Raw genomic sequence first — 12207 nt, 5'->3', positions numbered from 1 at the left:
TTGTCGAATCATAGGTATTACTGTGGCATGGCGAGACTGGGCGGAGGGTATGTAGACATATGTAGACAAGTAAGGGATGAATAGAATACAATGTGCATTGTTGTTTAGTGGTTGAGGGACGTGAAGGGAAAAAGAGAAAGCGGTTTTGGTAGGTATGAAATGTATCATTCTTTAGAATTCGAATGTGATGTGAGATTTGCAGTTAGAAAATATCCTTGTTCCTGTTCTGTGTCGTGTATTAGATGAAAGAAACGAGGTGTGCATCGTGCACGTTTTCATCAATTTCCTGAATCCTGATCCTTAAAATTAACCTTAAACACTATGCTCGGTCGCGCAATTAGCCATAGTAAGATACTTTCTCGCAAAAAGAAAAGTAGTTTTTGTGATTTTTTCAAACGTTTTCGTAAACCCAATAATTATTCAGAAACCTGGAGTAGAATAACTTACGATGGTACCGAAGTTGACTTTCAACTGGCTATTGACAGATACGTCAATTATCTGAACAGGAACAAGTGTAATATTTCATTCAATATATGTAAAAGGTTACAGCATTCGATAAATATCTGGTTTGTAGGCCAATTCCAACTTTGAAAATTATCATTTTCCATTTTCATCAGTTTTTATAAGATTTTTTTGTACGTAATCGTTATCGATCAATTTTCAGGACAGATGTTACGAGGTTGGAAAATTACACCCTGCCAGCTTTGGAACCAACAGTTGACCAGGAGACGGACAGCTCGAGTTCAAGCAGCGGACTTGTTTGCGATTCTTCAACTATTAGTAATGGTCAAAACTTGAACCGGTTTATTAAAAATTTCGAAAAGTTATTGAGATTTTTACTGTTACCCGATCATCACGTAAATGGAATACCTCCTATCGGAGCTCGCGATAGGAAACATGCTATGCAACTTTGTATTTCGGCGTGCGATGTTCCAATACCTATCGCTAACGAATGGTTTCAACCCGTTTTCAAATGTCCTAGACCTCCCAAACGTAGGAAAAAATCGAAAACCATCGGATTGAATTGATCGGTGAGATGAAAATTCATTCTTGTATTATTTTGTTGATATTTTCATTTAAAAAAATATATATTTATTGTAATGAATATTAATTGGAAGATTTTAACATCGATTATTAATTTATTTATGCACGAAATCCAAATAGGTACTTATTATAGGAATAAGTTTTGTGCTTGGTTAATTATCTGTAATTAAATTCTTGCATTTTGTTTGTCATAGAATACGTCAAAAAATCGTGAGGTGATCACTCTTCTGTACCTGAGAATACCTTGGACTATCACCTTACTCAACAAAATGCAACATTTCATCGAATTTCGAAGAAAAAATAATAATTAAAATATGCATAAGGTATGATAGTTTGTAGTGCGTTATTTTGTTGCTATTTTTCTCAATCCTATTTGTGCATAGTAATGTTAATAATCGTATTTTTCAACGTCAGATTCAGATAATATTTCAAATAATGCTCAATCAGCGGTTATTCCGAATGTGTTCCAAGATTTTGAGATCGTCATTAAAAGAATAATAATTGTTGAAATCCATCGTGAGATAACGCTCAGCTCAGGTAAAAACTAAAAATAATTCATGTTTTGATTGAGGCAGATGAAGGAATAGATCAAAATTTGGTTACTTTGTACTTTACGTATCATAAGTTTCCGTTGCTAAATTTCTCTCCTTTTTTTTTTTTTTTTTTTTTTTTACAAATTTTCAAAAATGTTGATTATTTCTGAAAAGCAAAGTCCTGCTTTCTGTGAAATTGTCAGTCTTTTTTTTTTCACCAAAAAATTGTCAAAAATTCTCATGTTTACTAAAAATGACAAAAATTCTCGTTTTTTTAATTGTCCAAAAATTGTGCTTTTTGCAAAAAAATTTAGCTATTGAAGTCTCGTTTATTACCCAATATTGCAAAAAATCATCAAAGAGTGTCGTTTTGTAGCCTCTCTTTTTTGCCAAAAAATGTAAAAAGTTCTCGTTTTTTAACAAAACTGCCAAAAATTGTCGTTTTTTGCCAAAAAAAATCCAAAATAAAATTCTTACTCAATTTCAAAAGTAGTCTAAATAAAGTTTTGCTTTTCAACAAATTTGCTAATAATTGTGTTTTTTTTTGCTGAAAATTTCAAGTTTCACTTTCATTTTTAAAAAATCATTTAAAAGTTTCGGTTTTTTTGACGAAAATTATTTCCAAGAAAAAGTGCTACTTTTGTTAAAACGTTGTCAACGTTTCAATTCATGAATTGCAAAAATTCCCACTTTGTTCCCAAAAATTGTCTTGAAAGTATCAGTTTATCTTTATTGTTAATTATCGCCAAAAGTTCTGTTTAAATCATCGAGGTCAAGTTTAATTATTGAATTTTGAATTTTAATTGAGAAGAAGATATTTGAAAATTTTTTGAGTGATATTTTTTGGTACAATTTCAATATTTATCTGTAGTTTTGTGTTACCTATTTTCTAAGCATTAAAATTGCTGAAAATTACCTAAAAATGAGGAAAAGTTGGCAAATTTTATGTTGAAAAAGTCTTTAAATAACTGAAAAATTAATCTGAAAAAAAAATTTAAAATTGATTTTCCAAGATTTTGATTTTTTTATTGCAAATTGAAATCTTTTTAAAAGCTGAACTTTTCAAGTTTTCAAACGAATTTTTTCAATTTTAAAAATTGATTTGAGATGTTTTTTTCAATAAATTATTTAGATTGATTTTATACTCTGTGGAAATTACTGTATAAATGTATTAAATGATGTTGGTAAAATTAAATTTGGATGAAAAATTGTTTTAAAAAAGTATATAAATACCAAAGGTCTGAAACTATCGATAAGTAAGTGACAAAATTTGAGTAAAATATTGTGAAAATTGCATGAAGAATTATTTTTTTAAATGTTGGAAATCATACAAAAACTCTAAAATAGAAAATAAAATAAAATCAACGAAAAAAATTGTTTTAAAAAGTGTTGAAATGATATTAAAAAAAATTTAAATCAATGAAAATCGTTGAAATGCTGAAATGTCGCGAAAACCAAACTAAAAATATAAAATAATGAATGCTATCGTAGAAAATGTCAATAAAATTTGCTAAAAATTGGATAAAAAATAGTTTGAAAAGTGTTGAAAATTTGAGATGATGTGAAAAATCTGAAAAAGTAATAAAATGTACGAAAATTGTCAGCAAGTTACAAAATTTCAATAAAATTTGCCAAAAGTAGTGTTTTAAAAAAAAAGTGTTGCAATGATATGAAAACTTGAAAAATATCAATAAAAAGTGGCAAAATTCTGTCAAGTTTGCCAAAAATTGCTTGAAAAATTATGTTTGAAATGATGTAAAAAAATTTTTTTAAAAATCAATAAAAATGCTTCGAAGGGGTCAAAATGATGTTGATTTGAACTATCAAAAATTTTCTTATTAATAGAAAAACGTTATCGTTGAATCAAATCTATGAAAAACTAATAAATTATTTCAATAAAAAAATTAATGTTGATTAATAAACAAACAGGAAATTAATCTTAACATGATTATTGATTATACATTTATAATTTAAAAAAAAAAAATCGATTAAATTCATTTTAAAAGAAATTGCCGATTAATACAGCTTTATATTTTTTGTTCGCAGATACTTAAATCCAGAACCAATTCTTCGATGCAGATTTTTCATCCAATGTGAAGCTTTCACAAAAACTGATATCCAGAATATGGTCTTCAACAAAGTAATTAGAAATGTTCAAAAAGTACTCAAGTGCTCGCTCCAGAATAATTTCACGATTTCATCTGATGAGACGAAGAATTTACATAAGCAGTATAAAAATATCCGAATTGAAATCTCCTAGTTTTGGTATCCTTTTTTGTACGCTTATCTGAATTTCTAAATCTGTCTTGCCCCACTTTCGATGTGTTGTATGTATTTTATTTATTTTGTTTTATTTTTTAAAATTGAATCGTTTGGCATATTTAGGTATATGTATGGTATTGAATGAATGATTTTGTAATAAGGTTTGTGATAGTTTAAACTAATCATCAATTATTCGTTAAATAAACACAATGATATTAACTTCCAACTTTTTTATTACATATAAATTTCAACAATGTTTCATCAAAAATGAAAAATTAAAGAGAAACGGACAAAAACAAAACTTAAACCTAATCAGTCAACTTGAATATTGATTTATGTACCAAAAAAAAAAAAAAAAAAATGAAAAACAAAGATGCTCATATACCTAAAGTAGGTAGTTGAAACAACACTGAAATGAACAGTCGACAGATAAATAATAATAAAATATAAATAAAAATTTACACGAAACGAAATTGACGAAATGATTATTATAAAAATGATTAACAATAAAATACAGCCTTTGAAACTAGACAATTCGAACAGAATTCATCTAAGGAACCTCAACAACATAAAAATAGATAAATTGTCACAAGTTCAAAATACATACAACTAGAAATAATTGAATTCGATTCGGTTATTCAATATTTTAACATAAAAAATTTGTAAACTTATAAAAGTTAGTTAGTCTGTAGCTAATGAAGGTAAGTCTTAGACTCTTTCGCAACTTTTTGGTAAGAAAGTTGAGACAGATTTGAAAAAAGATACATTTATTTTCTTCCCCTCAATCTGGCCCCAGAACCTCAAACATCGCTTTTTCAATTCAATTTTTCAACAGAAATATTCTTTGAAGAGTCCATTTTTTAAAAATGTTATGAAGTATCAAGAGAATTTGACATTTTATGTTGAATTACACAAATTCTTAAATTTTTCAACTGACCAATTCCAGCAAAATTATTTTTTCCATCGACTAGAAATGAAGCTGATTCAATCACGCATGAAATAAGATCAATTTCCAAAAATAGGCACTCGACCATTAACTCAAATCCTCTGCTCCGTCAAATCAGCCATAAATTCATCAGCACCTAGCAAGTTTTCAGCTTGCCATTTGTTCAAAGCATTCAAACTATTAGAAGCAGCACTCGAATCAAAATCACAAACGGTTAATTTCCCTCGGCTAATTAACCTAATAATGAAATCCTTCGTTCCATCGAACTCGTCGATTCTCCATTGAGACAGAGCATTCAGCGTATTAGCAACAGCTCGAGAATCGAATCGATCGACTGTTCGACTACCTAATTTAATCAACTCGACGACAAACTCCCTGCCTTCGTGTAACTCGTCGACGTTCCATTTGGACAACGCGAACAAACTGTTAGAAACAGCTTGAGGATTAAATTCGTCGACGGTTGAATTTCCTCGTTGTATTAATCGAACGACGAATTCCTTCGATCCTTCGAATTCGTCAGTATTCCATTTGGACAACGCGTATAAACTATTTGAAACGGCTTGAGAATTAAACGCTGCGATCGTCGAATTACCTCGTTTCACTAACTCTACGATAAATTCTCTGGCTGCGGGTATTTCATCGATGTTCCACTTGGATAAAGCGTTCAAGCAATTGGAAACTGGTTGGGAATCGAATCGAGCAGATATTGAAACGCCTCGTTGAATTAATCGACCGATGAATTCCTTAGCTTCTGGCGATTCATAGATTTTCCATTTAGATAAAGCGTTCAAACAAGTTGAAATCTCCAGCGAGCCAAATCCATCGACGAATCGATTACCGGAAGTTATCAGCTGGGTAATGAACTCACTGGTTTCTGGGATTTCATCGATGTTCCATTTAGAAAGGGCGTTCAACGTATTCGATATATTCTGAGGGTCGAACCGGTTCACTTTCGAGTTACCCTGTTTTACTAATTGGGCGATGAAATTTCGGGATCCTTCGAATTCATCGATATCCCACTTGGACAACGCGTTGAAACAATTAGCGATAGCTAAAGGATCGAATTCATCGATCAATAAGCTTCCTCGTTCCAAAAGCTGATTAATAAACTTTCTAGCTCTTGGTAACTCGTCGATGTTCCATTTAGACAGTGCGTTTAAACTGTTGGCCACTGCTTGAGAATTGAATCTGTCAACTGTTGAGTTTCCTCGCTCGACTAATAAATCGAGGAATTCTTTAGCTCCTTGTAATCTGTTCGTATCCCATTTGGATAAAGCGTTCAAACAATTAGAAACGTTCTGCGAATCGAACTCGTCGATTTTTGAGATGGCTTGTTTTATCAGTCGAGTAACGAATATTTCGGATTTTTGAAATTCTTGGATATTCCATTTGGATAAACCGTTCAAGCTGCCAGAAATACCTGAAGGGGTGAATTGATCGGTTATCGAGTTACCACAATTCACGAGCTGAGTAATAAACGCCCTAGCTGAGGGTAGTTCGTCGATATCCCACTTTGAAACAGCGTTCAAACTATTGGCGATTTCTTGAGAATCGAATTCTTCGATGGTTTTAGTTCCTCGTTTGAGTAAACGAACAATAATGTCTTTAGCTCCGGTAAACTCGTCGATATTCTTTTTACACAATGCATTCAGGGTATTAGAAATTGCTTGAGAAGTAAATTCGTTCATCGTCGGACTTGCTCTTTTTATTAAATGAACGACAAACTCTCTGGCACCGGGTAACTCGTCGATATTCCATTTAAACAGAGCGTTCAAGCTATTGGCGATCTCTTGAGCTTGGAATCTTTCGACTGTAGCTCGTCCTCGAGCAACCAATTGAGTAATGAATTCTCTAGACCCTTCGAACTCGTCTATATTCCATTTTGATAAAGCGTTCAAACAGTTGGCGACGTTCTGCGAATCGAATTCATCAACCATCGAACTCCCTCGTTTTATTATCTCAACGATGAGTTCTCTAGCACCTTCGAACTCGTCGATTTTCCATTTTGATAAAGCATTCAAGATATTAGCAGTCTCTTGAGCATTGAAACTGCCAACTGAGGAGGTTCCTTGCTTCAGGAGCTCGATGATGAACTCTCTGGCTTCTTCGAACTCGTCGATATTCCATTTACTAAGAGCGTTCAAGCTATTAGCGATACCCTGCGAATTGAATCTAGCGATTAACGAACGACCGTGTTTTATTAATCGAGTTATCAATTCTCTGGTTCCTTCTAGTTCGTCGATGTTCCATTTGGCAAGAGCATTCAAGCAGCTAGAAATACCCAACGAGTCGAACGTATCGGATGTGAGGATTCCACATCTGACCAACTGAATGATGAAATTTTTACTACTTTCTACTTCGTGAATATTCCATTTAGACAACGCGTTCAAGCTATTGGCGATCTCTTGAGGATTGAAACCACCGGCCGTCGAGCTTCCTCGTTTAATTAACCGAACGACGAACTCTTTGGAACCGAGTAATTCATCCAAGTTCCATTTGCAAAACGCATTCAGACTGTTGGCGATACCTTGACAAGCGAATTGATCGACGATAGTGTCTCCATTTTTGACTAACGAAATAATGAAACCTCTAGCTTCTTGCATCTCGTCGACGTTCCATTTAGACAGGGCGTTCAAACTGTGCGCGATCTCCATGGCGTTGAATTTATTCGCCATGCCGGTTCCTTGTTTCATTACGAACATTACGAACTCCTTGGCCCCTCGTAATTCATCCACGTTCCATTTGGAAATCGCGTTCAAGGTTTTGGCGATACTCAGAGGAGTGAATCTATCACCGGTCGAGCTTCCTCGTTTAAACAGCAGTACGATGAATTCCTTGGACCCTTCGAAATCGTCCACGTTCCACGTGGACAACGCACTCAAGCTGTTTGAAACTTCCAATGAATTGAACTGATCGGTTATTCTGGCGCCTCGTTTAACCAAACGACTGATGAATCTCTTGGATCCGTCGAACTCGTCGATGTTCCATTTAGATAACGCGCTTAGACAATTAGTGATACCTCGAGCATCGAATTTATCGACTGTTTCGTACTCCAGTAGCCAAGTTCCTCGACGAATCAAACCACGAATTACAGATTTGAATAAATCAACCTTGATTATTTTTCGGTTACCGACTTGAATACCGCCTTCCCATACATCTCCGTTCAACACGTCCCATTTGGATAAGGCGTGTAAACTATTAGCAACTTGCCAAGAGCTAAATTTAGAAAGAGATCGACTATTCCGGTCTAGTAACTGGTCTCCTTTCTCAGCCAATCTAACGATTAACCTTTTGAAATTTTCTCGATGTTCGGAGTTCCAATCGCTGCCGAAAATTTTCGATTTTAGTAAATTATTGAAGGCGCCGGAAATCGCGGTAGCTTCGTTTCCGCCCAACGTATCGAAACGTAAGACCCATTCTTCCACCAAATGACCTATTTCCTCGGTCAAGTTTTTTACCGTAGAATTTAACAGCTTGGAGAAATCAGCGTGTTTTTTGAAGTTGGCGATTCTCTCTTCGTTACTTTCCGTTCGCACGTAACGTAGTTTATCTTCGTTTCTTTCCGTGCGTACGTAACGTATTTTGTCTTCGTTTCTTTCTGTGTGAGCGTAACGTAATTCGTTGGAGAAATTAGCATTATTGGATAAGCTAAGGAATGTTTGTTTCGCATTAGAATGAGTATAATGAACTAGCTTTGGAGAATCGACACGATCTTGATGTAATTTTTCTGAGAAGTAATTACGACCTCGAAGATTGGGAAATATTTTTATGGTGGTACTTTCGTGGAAATAGAATAACTGCTTCGACAGATGTGTGTGACCTTTACAGATGGAAAACATTTTTACAGTTGAATGTTGTAACACTTTTTAATCAAAGAATCTCGTCAAACGTTCGAACAGTTTAGCCAGAGAATTGACGACTTGAGAGTTGCAGCTGCATAGAATATGGTAACGACCGGATCGATGAAATCGTTTCGCTTTTTTGCTTCGTTTCTCAACGTAAAGAATTCCTGTGAAATATAACAAATTTATTTTAAATGATTGGAACGTGAAACATTGAGAATTGACTTCGATTGTAATAAATTTATTAAAATCTGAACATTCTAAAAACAAAACACTAAACTGCGTTAATAGAAATGCATTTCAATGTGGAATTCCACTCACCAATTTGGATTTTCTTCGATTCAGAGTTGAATAAGGCACTAAATATCTCGGTTTCTCGACGTAATGTTTTTCCTTATAACTTCAACGAGCTATCGTACGATAATAAAAACTGAATCGCACAAGATTTTACTGATTTTTCGGTAACTACTGAGGCAAACCCTGAAAAAAAACGCAGATTAATGGTTACGTTTGAAGTAAGTCAACGAAGATCGATGATGACTTTTTCCATCATGATGATTACTCACAAATTGGGACACGACGAACGATGACTTCAAGATAAAGTAGGTAGTGATCTAATGACGAAACTGTATATTCCAGCTACAATGGAAACAGACAGGTTACAGCAGTCACTCAATTAGTTATCATGTTATCAACGTAATAATACATGTAAGTATCTATACAGAATAGTGAGTGTCACTCGAACAACACTTACTCATTAATAATTTACGAACATTCATTAGAAAATCGAGTTGGTGTACGATATTTTTCAGCTATCAAGGTCGGTTCATTACCGGCGTAACGTCAGCTTATCAATACTGCTGCTGATGAATAAGCTTGAGTATTGAATGTAGAAAGCTTCAGAGTCCAGAGCTTCACTATAATTGATCAAATTGATGAGAAAAGCAAAAGTTTAAAATTAAAACTGATCAGAGTTCTCCGACACCAGAAATTTCAAATTTTGATTTGAAAACCAAAATTCTTATCAACATGTCAACATCAAGATTCATTATTCAAGGACATATTAATTTTACTGTTTACAAGAGATTATTTGCATTTTGTGGAGCATGAATTCATGTCCCGGTGAGTTAGGAGCATTGACCTTTAGGAGTCTCCGGTTTTTACTTTTTTTTTTGAAATTCCGACCATTTACACACCAAAATTAAAAATATCGTTCCAAACGTGTCCAAACTGGAACACACAGATTTGTGAAAAGACAAGCACCCATCTCGTGTTCGGTGTTTTTACACTTTTTAGCCAAATTTTTGTAAAAAATGATGGCTATTGCGGTAAGCCCAACTTTGGATACAAAGGTAGGTCGGGGATCAAAAATTCTGATAGTTCTCGACGTTTTGAGCACAAACTAGACGATTCCCGGTGTGTCAGTTTTTATATTTATTTACTATTAGATATACATATATTTATTTATTATAAGTTTCACTTTCAGTTTCAGCACAATCGAGATTTTTACATTATTTATGACCTGGAACCTGCTCTAATTGATCAAATCAACTCAAACTAGTCAAACTTAGAGAATACGGTTCTTTTAGGACCTAGAATTGACCGCCGCAGTTTGAAGGGTCAAAGTTGAAAATTACAGAAAGGTCATTTTTTTGGAGGGGCATAATATGACCCCAATCAGATGAAAGGATCCAAAATCATACCATTGGTCAGTACCCCCATTTTGATCAACATATCCAAATTTCAGATTCCTAGGTCATCCCCACCCTAATTAAAGTGGGAAAAACCACATTTGACCCCAGTTTTTGACCCCCCCCCTCACCCCTAAAATTGATCTAGAAGGTCCAAATTTTCAGCATACAATGGGAGGGTGTCCCATGAGTGATTATTGCAGGTTTCAAACCTTCCAATCGGATTTGACCTCTCTCCAGGATCAAAAAAGTGGATTTTTTTTGCTATTTAATGTGTTTTTCAATTTTTCAGACAGACTGTAGCCCCTCCAAATTGACCTAGAGGGTCCAAATTTTCACAGTACATTCGGAGGATGTATCCGAAATGCCTTTTGCATGTTTCAACCTTCCAACCCCATTTTTATAGAAAGGTCATTTTTTGGAGGGTCATAATATGACCCCAAATAGATGAAAAGGATCCAAAATCATACCATTGGTCAGTACCCCCATTGTGATCAACATATCCAAATTTCAGCTTCCTAGGTCATCCCCACCCCGATTAAGGTGGGAGAAACCACATTTGACACCAGTTTTTGACCCCCTCACCCCTAAAATTGATCTAGAAGGTCCAAATTTTTAGCATACAATGGAAGGGTGCCTCATGAGTGATTATTGCAGGTTTCAAACCTTCCAACCGGATTTGACCTCTCTCCAGGATCAAAAAAGTGGATTTTTTTTGCTATTTAACGTGTTTTTCAATTTTTCAAACAGCCTGTAGCCCCTCCAAATTGACCTAGAGGGTCCAAATTTTCACAGTACAATGGGAGGGTGTACCCGAAGTGCCTTTTGCATGTTTCAACCTTCCAACCCTATTTAACCCTTTTCCAGGGTCAAATGAGTTTTTCGATGTTTAGGAAAGCCTACAGCACCTCCAAATTGACCTAGAGGGTCCAAATTTTCACAGTACATTCGGAGGATGTATCCGAAGTGCCGTTTGCCGGTTTTAACCTTCCTACCCCATTTGACCTGTTTCAGGGTCAAGACAGGTTTGTTACCATACTTTTTGCAGGAGGAAGAAGAGAGTTGGGCAAAGCCCGAGGGGGATGCAGGGGGACAGAGTCTCCCCAAACACAGGCATAGGCAAAGCACAGGAGCGAAGCGAGCAGCGAGGGTGCGAGTAGTTCAAGAGCACTCAATGTTTCTGGCACAAAAATTTGGCTCTTACGTAGCGGCAGACTGCTACGACTTTTTTTTTTTTTTGGAAAACCAGAATTTTCAAAAAGTTGCTGGAGGCTTCAAAATGACTTGTAACACCAACGGTCTACTTATAAAAACGTGTTGCAATTGGAATGAAGATTGAATTTCAGATTTGAGATTTTCAACTTCACTTTAAAAATAAAATTTTTATAGAAATTTCAAACTTCAAAAATCTGCTGGAGGCTGTGGAGGCTCCAGGAATTTCTGTAAAGTCGCCGAAGACTCGAAAGCAACTTGAAAGTTGAAACTTGAAACCATCTGCAGTCAAATAGTCAAATTGATACAAGGAGTTGAAATTAGAGTACACAGTAAATTCAGGCTTTCCAGCTTCATTTTTGGTAAAATTTAGTGGAAATTTCATGTTTAAAAAATCTGCTGGAGGCTCCAGAATTGTTGAAACTGGTTCAAACCCGTTTTCAATCGATTTGACAATTAAAAATAAGCTTTATCCCATAGAGAGAACCTGCAAGTTGGAAAAAAATTGATGGAAAACTGTCAAAGTTGAAATTTTTGTAATTAAACTCACAGAGGACACAACATATTCACTTACATGTTTATTAAACAACAACTGAACAAATATAAAATGGTACAAAGTATTTATAACATCGTAGAAGATTGTAGAAAAATGCTAGAAAAGTTAGCGTAAGATCGAG

The 12207-nt window shown here is 34.7% G+C and overlaps 1 protein-coding gene across 1 annotated transcript; it reads right to left on the bottom strand.

Moving 5' to 3' along the window:
• Positions 1–4054: 4054 nt before the first annotated feature.
• On the bottom strand, positions 4055–9688 carry LOC135849857 (uncharacterized). The gene is made up of 4 exons (XM_065370487.1): positions 9382–9688; positions 9194–9266; positions 8949–9107; positions 4055–8794 (listed from the first exon to the last, which is right to left on the bottom strand). Exon 4 carries the CDS (start codon positions 8622–8624, stop codon positions 4878–4880), a length of 3747 nt encoding a protein of 1248 aa, XP_065226559.1. The 5' UTR covers positions 8625–8794; positions 8949–9107; positions 9194–9266; positions 9382–9688; the 3' UTR covers positions 4055–4877.
• Positions 9689–12207: the final 2519 nt, after the last annotated feature.

Source organism: Planococcus citri, chromosome 1 (assembly GCF_950023065.1).
Source record: "Planococcus citri chromosome 1, ihPlaCitr1.1, whole genome shotgun sequence".
Lineage (NCBI taxonomy): Eukaryota > Metazoa > Arthropoda > Insecta > Hemiptera > Pseudococcidae > Planococcus > Planococcus citri.
Note: the sequence above shows the minus strand (reverse complement) of the source record. Positions and strands in the feature narration are given on the sequence as shown.

Coding starts and splice junctions, on each gene's coding strand:
- LOC135849857 (XM_065370487.1), bottom strand. CDS start 8,624: ATGTTTTCCATCTGTAAAGGTCACACACATCTGTCGAAGCAGTTATTC.